This window comes from Camelus ferus, chromosome 1, assembly GCF_009834535.1.
Source record: "Camelus ferus isolate YT-003-E chromosome 1, BCGSAC_Cfer_1.0, whole genome shotgun sequence".
NCBI classification, from domain to species: domain Eukaryota; kingdom Metazoa; phylum Chordata; class Mammalia; order Artiodactyla; family Camelidae; genus Camelus; species Camelus ferus.
Window position 1 is genome coordinate 10,005,987 of NC_045696.1, and position 18,389 is coordinate 10,024,375.

General features: G+C 45.9%; 1 protein-coding gene across 1 annotated transcript in view; it reads right to left on the minus strand.

Annotated features, from left to right (window-relative positions):
- Nucleotides 1-3,309: 3,309 nt before the first annotated feature.
- Nucleotides 3,310-18,389, minus strand: part of ITSN1 (intersectin 1) — a 189,781-nt gene continuing 174,701 nt past the window's right edge. The window contains 7 exon segments of the mRNA XM_032472559.1: nucleotides 3,310-11,505; nucleotides 13,367-13,540; nucleotides 14,358-14,441; nucleotides 14,769-14,851; nucleotides 16,021-16,088; nucleotides 16,090-16,143; nucleotides 17,170-17,382. Of these exon segments, the coding sequence (XP_032328450.1) occupies nucleotides 11,357-11,505; nucleotides 13,367-13,540; nucleotides 14,358-14,441; nucleotides 14,769-14,851; nucleotides 16,021-16,088; nucleotides 16,090-16,143; nucleotides 17,170-17,382 (825 nt within the window). The 3' untranslated portion in view covers nucleotides 3,310-11,356.

Here is an 18,389-nt window from a genome sequence, read left to right on the forward strand (position 1 = left end):
GTGAGGCCCACGTTGCACCAGACAGGGCATCCCACATGACGGCTGATGGACAAAATATCTTTGGGGGTAATACTGCCCTAATCCTTCAGAATCAAACCCAACAAACTTCCTGTAGACTAAGTATATAGAAATGGGACGAAATGATGAAATGCTTCAAACACTGCCTTACGTGGTCTTCAGAGATTAACCCAGAGCTCTGTGTACAACAGTATTCTTCACGGCACTTTCTTCACCAAGGTCAAAATTTTAAAACAGCCTCAACATGTGACCACTGAGAATTCTTTTTAAAAATCAGTATAAAAAATAAATAAGTAGTAAAAATTAAAATGAGGATAAACTGGAATACCCTCAGGCAATGGGATACTATGCAGTTCTTAAAAATCAAGTTGTAGAAAAATAGATGAGATGATAGATACAGATTTGAGTCTAAAAAGCAGCCAAAATAGAAGTGAGATGATTTATATAAATTTTGTGATTGAGCAGTGCCTTGCATCTGGGAAGTGCTGAATGTGTATTAGCCATTAATAGCACAAAAGCATCTCAAACGCATATGCGCATGCAGGAATGATGTGCGTCAAAATGTCACCACTTATTTTTGTGTGGAAGAGTATCTCCATTAAGTGACTTCAATTCCTTTGTATTTTTTTGTGCTTGCTAAATTTTCTGCACCAACAAATATTACTTCTGTAATTAGAAGAAAAGCAGTAAATATTCTAAAATAAAATATTGCCTTGATTATGCTGGCTGCTGACTGTGGTTAAATAGGCGTTGTTCAACGTGTTTTATACCAGTGATTCCTTCCACCCACCAAGCTGTGCCAGTCGGACCTTGTCAGTCTTGGAGAAGACTAGGTGTAGTCTGGAGAAAGTAATTTATTTCATTTGCTTTTAATGACATTTACTTTATTTTTAAAAGTTCAAATAACAACCAAGAAAAGGGCATAAGATTTTTTATGTTTATCAAAAATGGGGCCTACTGATTTAAAAAAGGCAAAGATAGGCCACTTTAGGGTCAGTATTTTTAAGGTGCTAAGACAATTCCACCAGTGTCCCAGTCAATCATCGAATTTAAGGGGTTTGATCATATGCAGACAAATCAGTGATGAAATAAGGAGGAATCACCTTAAAACCAGAACAGAAGAAAATGCTAAAGGTTATCCATGGAGATTCAGGTAACAGTAAAATTCCATGTTGCTTTGCTAATGGTGCCCAGAGTTACGTCAAGGTTCTGAACACAGGGAGTTATTTGTGTTGGAAACTTCTTTGCAGAGAGCCTGGGGAATCCTTCTGAATGTCACTGTAAGACAGTGTTGCATTTGCGTCTCGCTCACCACCCCTGACATTCCCCGTGCTACACAGCTTCTCCAGTTCTCACAAGTACGCGGTACAGGAAATCCATTTCTACTTGGTGCTAATGTTCGTGTCTGAAGAAGGCGTGGGGGAGTTGAAAGGGTTGTTGGCTTGGTTTTTTTACATTTACTTTTGCACAAATTTCTTTTCACTGCTACAGCCCTGTCTGTGGAGAAGAAAACACAGCAAGAGATGCCATTTGCACCGTTACCAGTCTCCTGTCTGCTCAGAAAGGAGGTGGGGCAGAAAAAAGCCAAAATAATCCACTGTAACAGGGTTGGGTTTTTCTCCTTTTATTGACGAACTATGTGAATTGAAACCGTACAGGTCAAAGTGACCGATGAGTTGTTTGGAAGAGATTGTTCTTTTTAGATTCAAGATACATAGGAATAGCAGTCTGAAACTGATGTTGCTACTGGTTTAAAGAAAAAGAAAAAAAAAACCTCAGTTATCATAATCTTAATCTGTAAAATTTAACATTTCATACATAATAAGGTGCCAAAGGAACTCTCCAACAGCAAAACTAGCCTCAGCTTCTTTTAAACAATAACTGAAACCTAATGTTTTGGCCCTGCTTCATCAAACCTTAGACAAATACATAATTCTACAATTTATAATAGTGTCTAGTAATTTTTAGAACTCCATTGACTTTACATATCAGACAATATAGTCTCCCTTTGATGGGAAATTAAACAGTACCAGTATTTGGCAACAGAAGTATATTACAGTCAGCAGGACACCCAACGAGTGTGGCTTAGTCCTACCCCTGGGCGGGGCTGTGAGAGGAGCAACATGCCACCAGCACTGCGACTCATTTGTCACAGGAAACACAAGGGCCTCATTAGGATTGATACATTCTTTTCCAAACAGGCGAAGGCTAACTGGAGTGGCTGTGAGCTCTGCTGGGCAGGACCCCGTGGTCTCTGGCTTTTCTTGTCCCCAGACAACTAGGCCCAGGGGACAGCTGACTGGCTGGCTCATTCCCACTCACAGCCCCACTGCCACCGCAGCCACAAGGGCATGGTGCTGAGGAAGAAGGGTCAGGACCCATCCTGAGCGGGTGGCCCAGACCGCGTGGGCTGCTGGGGGCCTGAGACAGCCTTCCCAGGCCACCTCAAACAAGGAGATCTCTGAACAGCTCCATATTTGGGAATAAAGTCAGTGACACCCACACAGACAGTTCCTCAAGGTAATTTGCAGATTGCTTGTCTGACAGTAGATTCCAGGAAGCTTCCAGAAATCACAGCTCCCCACACCCCTGAAGTCCAGAAAGTCACTTGGACCCCAGCATCTGCCAGTTTCAGGCCTAGTGAAAAGGGACTTTGACTGTTGGTCGCCAGCATTAGGAAGCATACTGCTTGTTGAAAGAAATGTTGAAAACCTAACGCACACATTCCCCATATGTCCTTTCAAGCCACGACCTTCAACTTTTCACAAACAGTGACCTCTGCGCAATGCCCTGGCTCCCCTGGGAAGTGGCTATTTTCAGTGACGCCTCGTTCCCAGCCTGTTAGAGGAGGCTGGCCTCGCGGGGCTGCCACCTCCTGAAATGACTTCTGAATGCATCTCTCAGAGGTTTAGACCTTGACTTTCATGGGATTTTGCATTCCATCCCTCCCTAGGTGGCCTGCGGGGACATTTCTGGTGGCAAGTATAGAAAGTCTTGCCCCAGAAGCAGCCTGGACCTCTGAACCTTCCCTGGGGAAGGGAAAAGGTGTCTCTTGCCTCTGGCATCTCCGCCGGGGACACAGGCACCTAGGAGGCTGCTCTGTGCTGCCTGTTCTGTGAGCCAGAAACAGCTTAACCCAGAAACCCCAAACATCACCCTTCAAGCCGCCCAGCTGTGAAACAGACAAAGACGGTGAAATGCCCCAGGAAATTGCATGGAAAATGCAAACGCCAATGGGATATGCTGAATCCATCCTGAAAGAGAACTGCAGAGGGTGACCAGGAAGTCAGGGGTGGCCACCTGCCCACATTCGGACCTCTCTAGAAGGACGGTTGGGTCCGCCCCAGATTCCTGACCAATTTGCCAAAACTCATGGAAACTTCTGGGACACATCACACGGACCTGACGGAAGCAGGCTGTCAATCCTCTCATCCTTCCTGACACAACACCCTCCAGAATATGTTACCTGTTTAATGAAACACCAAGGCCTCATCTGAGGTCTCGGCGGAAGGATACATCACTTTATCTCACCGCCACCCATTCCATTCAAATCCATCACGCTCCCTGCCCCCGCCCCAAAATGATTTCTTTGAATTTCTAACATATGCAACTCGGATTTTCTTTTTAATAAAAGAAATTTAGTTGGGTTGAACCCAAGTAATCTGATTAAGTTTTCTACTCCTGGAACAGGTTTTTAATTTTTTTTTTCTATAGTTTTATGCACTTAAATTAGATTCCTAAAATACTCTCATATACATACAGAAAAAATAATCTCTCGATGGCAAATCACATTTTACAATAACAAGTTAAATATTTATGACTACAGAATCTCTGTTAGTTTATGTAACATTCACCAGCATGGCCTCTGCCATACCATGTGTACATCTAGTCAGGGACAGCCCCATAAACATACAGCAGGGATTTCTGGACAAGCCATTTAAAGAGCATAACTTTTTCACTTTAGGTAGTGGAATTCTGCCTTTTTCTTAGCTGGAAACTGTATAAAATGCAGAAAACCGGTAGCTGAGAACTGATTATCATACACAGGACATTTTTGTTGCAGATTCTCCACTGTATACACGTATTTACACACATGTTGACCACTTACAGATGTGAGGATACAAGGTGACGTGACGTAGCTAAGGCAATGCGACATGAATTGTATGACTGCCAACTTCTCTGTCCAGGAAGGGCTATGAAGGGGTGGAAAGAAGGGGTCCGTGGGGGTACAGACCTCAGCTAGCTGGGCTTCAGCAGACAAGATCTGAAGTTGGTTTTATAGTTCAAAGACACTTGGGCTATTGGCAATGTATGTTTTAAATGCATGTGTTGAAATAAATATCATTACCAAAGATCTTGCTAGAATATCTACTTTCTGACAGTGAATATTTAGCAGGTGACATTTGAAGGATGTTAATCTGTAAAATGTACAACAAAATGTTCATTCATGACAACTAATGCTGACACAATATTAATTAAATGCCTCTAGCAAACCCTTTCTGAACTTCCAGTAGTTTGGACAATTGCATTACACGTAGAGACGAAGCTATAATTTGCTATTTCTTTCAAAGTGACACAGTCAAAAACCCATGCAAGATGAATTTACAATTTCTGTTCAACTTTCTGTCAGTATTTTTACTTAGCAAACTTTAGAATCCCAGACAGAACTGAGAAACGTAGATGGGATTATTGCTCTGTGGGTACGGAAGTGAAATTGGCTTGCAAAGACCAAGCAGAACCACAAAGGTTTTGGTGCATCAGGTCGAGCGCTAGAAAACACTAGTGAAAGGAAGTAACAAGCACACAGCAGGAGCAGCTCCGTGGTCATCAGCCTCCCGGGCCCGTGGTGTCTAGAGCTGGAGGCTACTCACACAGGGGGTCCCCTCCTCTCTCCTCACATCACCCTACTCACAGACCATCCTATGGGGAGAGCCCAGCTGGGAAGCCACTGCCTCTCAGAAGCAAGCACCCTCCAGACACCTGTAGACCAAGGGCCCAGGCCTGGCAGGGAGGCAGCAGGCCGGACGCCCTCCCTCTGAGGAACAGCACCCAGCCCCAGGGGAACAGGCACTGAGCACACACCCCACCCCCAGCTCCCTGCTTCTTATAATTATTACCGGATGCTCACTTGGAAGGCAGAGGCTGGAAAAACCTCTCTGTCCTATCAGCAGAGGAGAAAAGTCCCTAGGGGATGACTAATGACTAAAAGGAAGGGTTTTATGTCAAATCAGTGGGTTAAATGGTAAAGCCTCTTGGCATCTATAGCATGCCCTGGACTGGGAGCCGGGATAGCAGGCATATCTGCCAGCTAGTGGCTTGGGTCCCCTACCCTCTGATTGGTCCAGACCACCTGTGCTTTTATGAAATAAAAGCAGACATTTTGAAAAGTGTATCAGCCCCCCTCTCCGTAATCTGCCAGGGAAACTCCACAAAGAAGCGAAAGATGAAGCCCCACCTGCTTCAAAAACCAACTGAAAATACGTGACCAGGGCCGGCTTCACGGGCAGTGTGACCTGTGCAGTCACACAGGACCCTGTGCTTAGAAGGATCTGCTCTTGGTTGAATTCTCTGCTGTCATCACCTCAAAATTCTTAATAATTTTGAACAAGGGGCCTCACCTTTTAATTTTGCACTGAGCCCACCAATTATGTAGTGGGTCCCAAGTGTGACTATGAGAGGGTCAGACCAACGTGTTCCCCTGTTCAGTCCACATATCCACTCATTGTCCCCGGTGCACAAGCAGGCACGCACACACACACACACACCATGCAATGAGCTGCATCCCAACAGTTCCTCTACATCTGAAATTCCAGAAGTCCTAGTCTCCAAGTAGAGACTCTGTTATCAAATCCAAGCAGAGGGGACCTGACTTCTAGGGACGGCCCAGCAGTGAGGGGACACCTCCAACTTACATGTGAGGCCCCCAAACGGCTGAATCTCAGGGGCCTTCACCAAAGCAGATGCAGAGAAGGCAGGAAGGCTAAAGACCCCTTTTATAGCCCCAACCCCAGCAGCAGAGAAAAGCAAAGTGTCACCAGGTACCCCAGGAGTGCTGGCTTCGAGCCCCAATCTCGCCACTAACCTCCTTCCCTCTCCTGCCTTCAGTCTCAGACTCAGCAAGCTCGTCCTGTGATTTAAACAAGAGCGATATCCTGGAGCTGCAGTAGGTGGAGCCAGCGCCCTGGGATCCGCCGGAGGGACCGGCCAGTTTCCAGGGGGAGATCGCCCCCTAGCGGCCACAGTGGGTAGAACGGCAGCTGCAAAGCCGCCACCCCGCTTTCTCTGCTTCCTGCAACGCCCTCTTTGCCCCAGGCCCTCATTCTGTTTAGACAGAGAAACCAGGAGGAAATAAGGGGTTTGAGTATAATAGGAAAAATGCAAAGGAACATAGTTTTAGAAACACAGACGCACAGAAATGTTATTCTTCTAAATGAAAAAGTACAAAACCAGAGTTCCTAGAAGAAGAAAAATATGCATTCTTTCCACTGCATTAAAAGTAACCCTGGTTACTGATAATTCTCAGTAAATATCAGAGAAACGCTCAATTTTTTTCAAGGCTGACCATGTAAGCCCACTTCTGAACAGGTTTACTTGGTGCGCTTTGAATCCTAAAATATTCACACTATTCAGATTTTAACAATATAGGCTGGTATAGAAAGTAGAGCAAAAGCCTATTAAAAACAACTCACAAAACACCTTGACTTACAGTAAGGGCGAACCTACCCCTTAAATAGGGCAACCACACATAGCTGAAAAAATGATTATGTGGGTGTTGTCTGGTTCCCCGAGGTCAGATTAAAGAGAGTTCCTTTCAGCGGAGGAACTGATTGGATCTGCGTGTCACTGAAATAATTATGCAGCGGTGGAGATGAATTTTTACAAGCACTGGGTGTTACTCAAATGACTCAAAATTAGATCTACAATTAGGCTGTGAAAGCCACAAAAGCAGGTCCCTCCTCACCACCTCCCAGCCCCTGGGATAGTGGTCTGGCCCAGGATAGGGACTCCCTGAATGAACGATGCACAGTCAACATTACTATGTTACTGAGAGATCACAACCCAGGGATAAGACTTTCCAGCAGGTTGGCATCTGGGTTTTAATGCTCCCAAGATAGCGTTTTCTGTCTTTTCCTGTGAAATGTTTTCCAAGCTTGTCAGGAGCAGATTCTTGGCTCCTGAAGGTAAGCAGGTTATGTACCTTAGGTGAGCCCAATGACCTCCAAACATATCCTGGATCTGACACAATGCAGGGTGAGGAAACGGGAGTTCTAGAACATTCTAGAACATTCCTTTCCTCTAACTCAAATAAACGGCTGCATTCTCAGTACAGTAAACATCCCAAGTATATTGACACAATACTAAGCAGCCCCTATAAAACACAGCTCAGGGCCCCCAGGGGAGTCTTGGCAGCTGATCTGAGCTGTTCCCTGCAATTGGGAGAAGTCCCCACAGGCATTTCAGCACTCAGCACCCCTGGGTGCAAAGTGAAGGAGGTATCAGTTTACCAAATACCTCTTAGGGTGGCTCAGACCACAGCGTCTGAGGGCCTCATCGTGTCAGTCACCAGTTTCTGGTGCTACTGATTATGCTTCCGCCTGGTAGGAACTAAAGTCTTAACCTTCAAAGCCAAAGAAGAATCTCCAGCCTCGTCTGTTGTCATCGCCTCACTTTAGGGCATTGAGGAGGCTCTAAACTTGTAAAGCGAGTGTATCTGGAGAAAGCAGAGCCTCCACTAACCTCACACTGAAATGACTCTAAGTCTGAAATGACCCTGCTGCCTGTAAGTCTGCAGGTGTTCATTTCAAAGTGCTAGTGTCCACTGTGACGCTCACCTCCAGCCCCAAAAAATAAATGGAGAAGAAAAGGAATTGAAATAAAATGAAAACCTTCTTGCTGTTCCCAATGGAAATTCTTAAAATCGTTACATACACAAAACGAAAATTCTTCTTGAGAATCAAAAAGACCCAACCAACTAGGAAAAGAACGATGTGGAGTAGAGATAGAGAAGGCTTTTTGTCTGCTCATACCAAGTACTGGCAAACTCTCAAATAGACCCCAAGATCTCCTTTCAAGTAAAATCAGAAGCCCTTCCTCCACTTCCGCTTTGTTATCCAGCCCCACAAGATTCTCGAACACCCCCGCTCTGTATGGTCAGTGGCTGTATGTTTGCACCAGGCAACTCCTGAACAGACAGGACTTTGGGGTACCAGGTCACCAAGACAATGCAAGCAGTCAACTTCCCATTTTCTGATGGGATTTTTTTTTCCAGTTTAATTCAGTGCTACTCAACTAGATGAAATCCGTCACTTTCATTGACTTAGGTCATGCTTAGATTGTTCAAAAAGCAAAGAAGAAAAAAAAGGCCCCCTTTAATATGAATGTTCTTTGGGAACATAGCTCTCTCCTCTGCCTTCAGAGGTCAGGGCGTGTAATCCAAACAGTCAACCCACGAAGCCTGGCCCCAGTTTCTTGAGCATCCTTGGAGACCCCAGCCTAGAAGGATCTGTCTCCCTGTGTCAGGCCAGCCCTGGATCTGAATAAGCCACATCTTCAGGCTCTCATGGTCACAACAGACCTGGTTCCAGGAGAGGATGCTGCCTGCCAGAGAGACCCTGCCCCAGGGGGCTGGGGGTACAGATTGTTCCTTCAGAAGAGCTGGTCTACAAAGGAGCCCCAGCTCAAGGGCTTCTGTCCTCAGGGCACAGTCTTGTGAAGCAGAAAGGCCCCCTTGTTGGGCTTAGAGGAGGTCAGTGTGGCTCAGAGAAGAAGGAAGCTCACAGGGATGTCTGGAGGGCTGGACTCAGAACACCAGGATGCAGCAGCCTGGAGAAACCCTGGTTTTGAAAGCAAAGAACTAGGACACAGATTGCTTATTGGCAAGGGACATTTCATCTCTATGAAATACTCCCCAGGCAGCCAAAAAGGTAGAAGTGAAGGACTAGAGGTCAAAAAATTTTAGACTCCAGGCATCACCCACATTCCTGTATCTCACACAAGACTCAGGAGTCACAGCTGGACCCCAGGGCCAGCCTAACTCATCCGTAAGTTCAATTGGGCATGTAACAAATGACCCCAGAGAGGACAAGGACAGTAATCCATAATCGCCACCCTGGAGGAGCATCTAAGAGATGCTCAGTATAGTCACTTGGTGAAAAAGACGCACATATTGCTTTTTCATGCTACATTACTTCCAATAACGGGACTCTGCGAGTAGGTGACTTGGTGGACCTAGAAAGGCTACAGATACTTGGATGTCATTGAGCACATGACATCCAACCAAATGAACGGTGATGCCCAACATTCACATGCAAACAAAGTCGATGAAAAAAAGAGAGGACCGAAAGACGGGGACTGGGATGGTGACCCAATACGACCCAATTTACACAGGTAATCCTTCTTTATCTACCATAGTAACATGTCCTTCATAAATACACTGATCAAACTGCACTGGGTATAGAAATAGGAAAGCATGATTTGTGGGTCTATTTGTAGATTTAATTTTAAACAGTTTCTTAACAACATCCAAAAAATATAAACTTAAAGTATTTTAACCATGTTTTCTGCTGGGAGGTGGGGAACAAATGCATGCTTGGAGTTGAACTTGGTCTCCAGTGTCTTCAGTTGAGAGTTTCTAACTAAAGGGTATATCTGCTTGTTTCAAAAAATACCTATGTCTGTTGTTCTTGATATAAAATTCTACACTATCTTTAATAAATAAATAATAAAGTGTTTCTTAAAAGTATGAAATGTAAACTTTGTGGCCCTTTCCGACACACACATTTAAAAAAATCACTTGAACAATGACAGGGTCTCATGGGAAAGTATGATGCCACACATTCAGTTCCCAGCACGGTGGGTAGTTCACCCTGCCCCTATGTTGATGCTGTCTTTAGAAAGTGTCTCTACAACCCTAACTAAATTCTAAGGACCTACAATCAGAGAGAACACTGTCTAACACAGGAAAGCTAGATTCCAGTACCAAGAGAACATGCAAAGAACATTTCATGAAAAAGACAAACAGGGATTGTGAGAACATTAACATGCGAACAAAATACCACCCACACTTTTCATGACCCTAAGTCAAGTTCTTATCTACTTAGCCAGCCTATCTCCTGGCATTGAAGGAGAAAAACTCAAAGAACTCAAACCAAACAGCTTAGCACACGGTCATACACTCCTGACTATGGCAACAAGCACGCAGATTTTTCCATTACTGAGAGGCTGGTTGTGTATGGTGGAGTCTGGGAAAGTCTCGGGTCTTCTTCCCTGGAGTTGAGGGGCGTGCGTGCTCCTAGGGTCTCTCCCCCACCATCTAATAGATTTCCTCCACAGATTGTCACTTTTCCTTCTCACACCTTGGGGATGCTTTCAGGGGGGACATACCAAGGATATCTGCTGAGATTTCCCACGGCAATCAGGATCCAGCTCATTCAAGCAAGAACAGGCTCAGAGCTGGCCACCGGCAACTACTCTTGTCATAAAACATCACAGGACCTCCAAGCCAAAAGAGAGCTTTCCAACTGGGCTGGCAACCAGGACCCAACAACGTCGTAAAGTAGCCTTTCAGGTGACCTGCAGTGATCTAATCCAGCAGAGTGGAACTCTGTAGGTAACAGCCTTCCTCAGCCCTCTTCCAAGCACGCTGGCGCTCACGATCAGATCACCTGATACTGACAGTTTTCATCAGCATCTATCAATAAAAGACCTGGAGGAGACTGGAAAAGCTCTACCAACACACCTGCTAGAATCTTCCACGGACCAGCTCTTCCAAGAGCTAGACCTAGATCAGAGATCAGGAGACCACTTGCCCGAGTGATCAGACCCAGGGCAGCATTTCAAATAAGGTCCCAGCGTGGGGAACAAGATCCTGAAACAATGACAAGACCATCATGTTATTTCTAAACACACCAGGGACTGGGCGTCATAGGTCAGGGGGCCTCCTTGGGGGCTGGTGGAGGTAAGAAATAGGAGGGTTACATGAGTTCTCCAAAAATACAGACATTGCATTTATAAATCTGTTTTACATTAACCAGACCCAAGCCTCAGGCCCAGGGACGGACCAGACTCCCAACCAAACAGAGCCAGGGGCTATGGGGTTTCAAAGACCCTAGAAGCCACGATGAGACCTGCAGTGAGGACAAAGGGAAACACAGTTTTGTTTCATAAAATGGGAGATTGTTTGGGGGAAGGATTGTCAAGAAGGATTCCCAGGAAGCTTTGAGAGGCCTCTCTTTGCTTTCCTGCTGCCCTGTGGCCGAACACCAAACGGTGGTCCTCATTTCTGGACAGCATCCGTTGCCTCGGGCTGGAGCTCTGCTAGCAGGCCCTGGCCGGCTCCCTACGGCTCATCAAACAACTGCAGGTCCAGGCGGACCACAATCTCTCCTGTGGGAACTTCGTGCAGCAGGAGACACTTTGTGACTGGACCCTTGGAACCCTGGTCCTTCTTGATGTCAGCCACACGGATCTCCGTCCGACCCAAAAAATCTGAAAGGAGAAACACACAGACCCTGTTCAGGGAGGATTCCTTCTCTTCAAGGTGCGTACTTGGCATATTGGGAACGTCCCAGTGAGTTGTTTGTTAGACTTTCCCCTCTTCCCAAAGGGAGTTAAGTCAGTTTCCGGGAATCCAGAAATTACAGTGACAGCATAATTTTTAAATGGAGTGAAAAGAGAAAGGTACCAGGGTGGGGACAAAGGAGAGTATAGAAGGAGCTCAAAATGCAGACTTTCCTCACACCTGGGGACCTCCAAAGGGCCATGAGCTTCCTGGGAGGCAATGCAAAACCAGATGTCGTATCAGCTGCCCAGTTTGCAACATACATGAAATTCAAAGAAGTAGCCCAGAAGAAAGTCAACTATTTCTGGGACAAAAATTGGACAGGTAATTTCTCCCAAGGATTGTCACAGGAGCAAGTTTCGTGACGTTGCACTCCTATCAGATGTTGCATTTCCTATCAGAAATGTCAAGGATGGTGAGTGCGGGCGGGTCTTTCTAATGGCTCTCTGCATGTGCCAGGGAGCAGATGTGAGGAGGTGGGACAGGAGGCGACAGCCCAGGGGCTGCAAGCTTCCAGTGATGCTCCCCAAACAATCTCAACACCACTTTGTATCAGACATTGAGTGTCACTATGAGAACAGATGTGAACATGTTTGAACCTTTTTGTATATGCTATGCCAATCACACGATGAAGTCCAAATAGGCCTCCAGACCATTAATTCCTTCATTTTTTCATCAACAGTTATTAATTGGAATACACTATGATCCACATCCTCCTGTACAGGAAAAAGCCTTCTTTCAAGTTTCCCATTTAAAACCTAGGAATTTTTTCTGGTGGAAGATGCCGGTTTATTTCACCCCTTGTGTGTTTCATGGAAATAATCTCCCAAGGAAGACCACCACCAGGATTTTCAACATAAACTCTTAAACCCAGTGGAGCTGCTGTTTGTGTCATAATATTTCACTATTACAAAAAATCAACCTCAAGTCTTTATTTATTAGAATAAAAAATTGCCAATGAAACACAGTGGTTAAGAGCCCAGACTTGAGAGTCAGGTTGTTCTGGCCACACTCTAACATTTAGGCAGCTACATGACCATCTTTGGGATATAACAAATAGAAACTAACTCACAATGAGATAATTCATATAAAAGTACTAGAAGAAAAAATTCACACAGTGCAATTTAAGCCTTTTGCGGATCATGCCTGCATTAGACCCTCACTCCTAGCACTTAATTATACTCTTTTGAATATAATAAAGACCATGATCTTTAAACTTACTCTCTTATTTTTATTAGGTTGAGAAAGAGAGAGAGAAGTTCCTTGAAATTATTGGCCAGACCCATTTTTTTCCAGGTTCAAAGTAGAAAGTTGGTTGAAGGGATGATGCCTTCAACAGAATTCCATCCTTTTGATTCATCAGCAATGTCACCCAAAAGGCAGTGCCTGATTCTGCCACAGTTTTTGCGGGCTAACATTCTTGTTTACTGACTAGTTTTGTTCATTTTCACTGTGGCTTTTAGCTGAGGACTAAAGAATTGGCCTGAGGCTTTGGGGGACCACCCTCCTTGCAGTTACCTGCTCTGGGGAAGCAGAGGACCATGGTCTTTGTTTCGGGCAGCTGGACCACTCTGGACCAAACATGCTTTGTCATCTTCTCTGAGATGCCCTGGCATTGGTGAAGGCCTCTTTCTAGGGGAGGCTGAGTCTCCTCTTGTGCCAACCTCATCTCTCTGGCAGGAAGCCCAAGGGATTCTGGGCACAAAGTTCTCAGGTAGAAAACATTTATCCATGAAAGCCAAGTGACAGGGAAAGGGGCAGAGTGCCTTGGGACCGCTCTCTACTCACCATCTGGCGAGAACTGGTCCCTCTCAAACACAGTGATGCAGAGCACCTCCTGTTCCAGGTCTTTGATGAAGAACTGGCAGTTGGAATTCCATTTGGGATTCAGAGTGTCCTGGATCGTCTTGGTGATGTGACACTGGGAGCCCATTGTCACCTCGCAGTACGGGTTACTCTTTCCTGGAGGGAACAGAGCCTGCTCGACTCCCGCCGGCTGCCTGGTGCTTCTGCATGTAGGGCAGGGTCACAGCCACAGGGCAACTCTTTCCTCTACACTCCTCATTTTGATCCCCCTCCACTGCCCCACTTAATAAGTAGCATAAAATGAAAAATCCAGGCTAAAACTTCCACAATCCAGCATTATAACATTAGTGGGCTTCAGAACTAAGCCTTCCCTCTCCCCTCACTTTAGCCGTAAATTGTGTCAAATCCACAGTCATCCCTCAGTATCTGTAGGGGATTGGTTCCAGGACTCCCACAAATACCAAAATCCGGGGATGCTCAAGTCCCTTATATAAAATGGCGTAGTATTTGCATGTAACCTACACTCATCCTCCTGTTTACTTCAAATCATCTCTAGATTCCTTACAATACCTAGTACAATGTAACTGTTATATCAATAGTTATAAATACAATGTAACTGTTATGCAAATGGTTGCTGGTGGGCAGCAAATTCAAGTTTTGCTTCTTGGAAAATTCTGGAATCTTTTTTCTGAACATTTTTCGATCTACAGTTGGTTGAACCTGCATAGGCAGAACCCCCAGATACAGAGGGACTGACTGTATCGTGAATGGGCAGCCACTCAGATCTCTCTGGATCTCTCTGGAAAGCAAAATGGCAGAAAGGAGTACATATTTTTAATTACAGATTTTTAACAAGTGCTAGAAAAACCAAGTCTGGGAGGAAATTTAGGATTATGGAAAGAGACAGGTGGGGGGGATGCAGAAGAGGCTTCCACCAGCAATATGTGCTAGAGGGGGCTTCTCGGGTCCTTACCATGTGACCGACAGGGTTTCAGCTCAATGCCTTCCACTACGTTCACCATCAACCTTCCAATGCCTGTGGCCCTCTGGGAACGGACTGTGACCGCAAGAAAAACAACACAAAATGCTTCCTTTTAGCATTTGCTGCCTTTCCAATTTGTCTCATGATCTGTTTTATGTACCTGCCCCCCCCCATTCAAGAACAGTTGTCCCCTCCTATCCTTAAACTCTTGCTCCCTTGCTCCTGGAATCTGCCCTCCACACCTCCCCCTGAACCCTACTCTCCTCTTCCGCCCACATCCACCCTCAGGCTCTCCTGGACCTCAGGGCCCATCTCCGAGTTCCCGGGATTCTGGGCCCGACCGAGTGGCTCTCCGCCCCGGCTTTGTGGGAAACCCCGGCCACGCGGCCAGCAATGCGTCACCCAGATACGCCTTCTCCCGCTTCTTCTTCTCCGTCTCTATGTAGAGCTCAGAAGCCGCTTTGATTTTCTGCACCCAGGCAGTCCTTGGAAAGGAACAGACAGGAAGATGCCAAACAGAACTCAGGGAAAAGACTCCAGGTCTGTACAAATTCAGTTTCCAGGACTTCTGCTTTGTTCATTAGATTTTCACAGCAAAGCCTGGTTTTACGTCATAAGATGCTAATAATTATTTCTACCATTCATAGCAAAGACATCAACGACATTGGTATGGATGGAATCAAGACCTGTGTTTGTGTCCCCACGGAAGGAAATCTATCATAATGATAAATGCTGTCCTGGGGGAGACGTTGGCACACAGCTCCTCTTCTTCCCTTATTGAAAAGCATCACATACTTGCCTAATCCAATAAGGCCAGAAGGACCTCTCTTACTAAACCACCCAAGGGGAGAAACCATGTCCCAGATAAGGAACCACTTTCCGTGAAAGAGTAAACACACGCTAGGGAAGCATTTTGGCACGATGGTTTTCTCCTTCATTTTTCCGAGAACCATATGCATGATAACTTTAGCCAATTTCTCGCTTGGCACAAATGCTCTTGGAATGTTGTTGATCTTGTGTCAAGTTCACCCTTCAGAAAATCGTCTATTTGATTTGGCTCCAGGGCAGAGCCTTAAAGGCACGAATGAAGCAAAAATGCCCCCAGTTCTAGGAGTCAGAATGCCTGTCCAAGTGGGCCCACTGAGGAGGGGGTCAGGTTCGGATGGTCCTATTAAGTAACCCCCAAGTCGCTTTCCTACTGGTTGCTGCCACCTGGGAAACTTTGGGAAACGTGAGATGCTCATTTATCTCAAAGAACGCTGAAAATTTCTTTTTTAAAAATTCTCAAGGCGGGAGGGTATAGCTCAAATGACAGAGCGCATGTTAGCATGCGTAAGTCCCTGGGTTCAATCCCCAGTATCTCCTCCAAATATAAATAAATAAATAAACCTAATTACCTCCCCCTCATAAAAAAAAAAATCTCAAGCAAAATTCGTTCCAATTCATTTTACTTTAAAAACTTCACGCCATGGGTTGAACTTTTTGGGAGGCTCTAGAAAAAAGTATTAAGACCTTCCCACCCCCACCTCCAGCCAGAGGGAGCGGTACTGCAACCCAGGGAATGTTGGGACCTTCCGATTGATTAAATGTCCCATGTGTGTCCTACACCTGGTGGAATCCGGGCGCCCAGTGCTGGGGAGGGGACAGGTCTTACCTTTCGTTTATGCTTTCTGCTCGGAGGGTGTAGACTCGGTCGATGTGGGAAATGTGGAAGATGGGTTCAGTCCCCTGAAGGGTCAGTAGGTAACTTTACTAGAACTTCATTCAGGAAAATAGGCTGAAAAATAATGCACAGACATTATAAAACCAGACTAGGGCAGAGGGCGGGGGCTGTGTGTCCTAGTAAACTATGAGTGTGTGTGTGTGCTTATGTGCACGTGTTTCAGTCAAGTAGACTGAGGGTGAGGGTGTGTGTCTGTGTGTGTGTGTGTCTGTGTGTGTGTGCCTAGGGTAGAGGGTTCAGTAAACTATACCCAATTAATGATTTTGTGTTAATATTGACTTTCAGATATTACAAATTACAAACATGGATTTTCCCCCTCCATTTTACAGGTATTCTTAAAGTCCCCCAGAATAAGAATGGATGGGTCTGTTTTTCCCGTTGTACGTTCTAATCAGCAGTCTCCATCAAATTTACCTCCAAGCAGTACCCTCCAAAGACATTCATACAAATTTGCTAGTGACAATCTATGTAAGTACATTGTTCTTTTTCCCAAAATAAGGCTAACTGCTGCTTCAGAGAAAATTCTTCTGTAAAAACACCCCCAAAGAGACAAATTTAGAAAAACAATATCCCGTGGCATGAAGACACACAAACACAGCCATGCATGTAGAAGCAGACCAAACAAGCAGCTAAGGAAAATTCTCCACACACTGATTGTTTAGATTGGCTTTTGCTGAAAAAGGCGAGGTGCTCAGACGTTCCTGAGAAGTTTGGAGGGGGACCCAGGGATGCTTGGGAGGTGGGTGCTTGAGTTCTAGCTTTAAGCTTTCCCACGCCGGCCTCATCTGTACACTAGTACCATGACCCCCACCAGGGCAGGGCGTGCCTTCGTCACAACTGGGGAACCCACCGCAGCCACTTGGCAGCCAGCTCATAGATGTTTCGTCCATCACATTGAGTGTCGTTCCTTCTCTGATACTGCTGGGACCGTGCTGCTACGGTCACCCTAAATCCTCACTCACTCCCTGCACCTCCTCTAGGCCAGAGCCCTCAAGCCCTGCTAAAACTCTGATTCCTTTTGGAAATTTTCTCCTCCTCCCCAGAATCAACCCTGAGATCACGATCTAGAATCAAACTTACTGTTTTGTACATTTTATACTGCAGGTTTGATTTGGGGCTGAAGACTTTGTCGGTGCCGGAAGAGCCCAGGGGCTTTATGATTTGGGTCAGCAGGAGGAAGTCGTTGAAGAGGAAGCCGTACAGCTCCTTGTTGCTCTTGGCCTTGTAGAGCTTCCCGCTGTGCAGAAACTTGCGTGGCCCCAAGCAGTTGGTCACTGAATTGAACACAAGTTGCTGAGAAAGGAAAGCAAAACCCAAAGAAAACATGATGAAGTGAGGTCATTTTTGTTTTTTTTTATTTTGTTTGTCTGCATCTGAAAGCATGAGCTCCAGCAGAATCTGAGACCAGGCCCCAGTGAGTCCGTATCTTAGACTCAAATCAAGGACTGCTTTGAAGACTTCAGGCAGTGACTTTTGGAGCCAAGGAGTCAAAGGTGTGGTTCTAGAGATTCCATGTGTCAAGATGAATCTTAGTTGTAATTCCTAATGCTTTTTCTTGAGGTCTGCTAGTGTCTCAGGGTGATTGGGGCTTTTCTCCATTTTATTTACGGGGGAAACTGGGCAGCAGGAAGAAAACACTCCCACCTTGATGAGTATGTGCTGTGTGCAGGGCGGTCCACCAGAAGGGACGTGAACCAGCTTCAGTGATGGCCCTGCACAGGCTCAAACAGTCCTGTGTGGACTCTGGAAGCAGCAGCTGTAGCTGAACAATTCCACAGGACAAATGCTGCTTCCCAAGGCACAGCTGGAGTCCAGGCCCCCACCGCATGGGTGGACCTCAAAATTCAAGGTGCTGGCTGATCCCTCAGAGCCAAGCAGAGCAGACACTGTGTTTGGTGTACATTAAATCTCACCCAACTCACTGGTTCCGAAAACATGAAGAGCACAGCTCTCTTCCTGCCACTTCCCAAACCTTGGGGATGGCTTTAAGTCCTTAAGCACAGCTCTGTCATCCCTCCTGGGCTCTATCATCTCATGCTCTATCATTCTGCTGGACTCTGTTATTTTCTGTGAGCAGGTTTAAATGGGCAGAAGGAGACTGTGGAAGATATGTCCCCACTAAGGCCCTCCTTTTTGGATAGCAGGGGAAAGACTGAGGGAGGGGAAGGCCACAGCTGTCGCCAGGAAGTGATATGATCCAGGCAGGAGTCAGACCCTCAGGGTCTCTGTTGGCCCACACTTGGGCCCCAGGGGTATGTGCCACCCAGCAGCCCTCAAGGCTGAAGCTCTCTCCAGAGCTA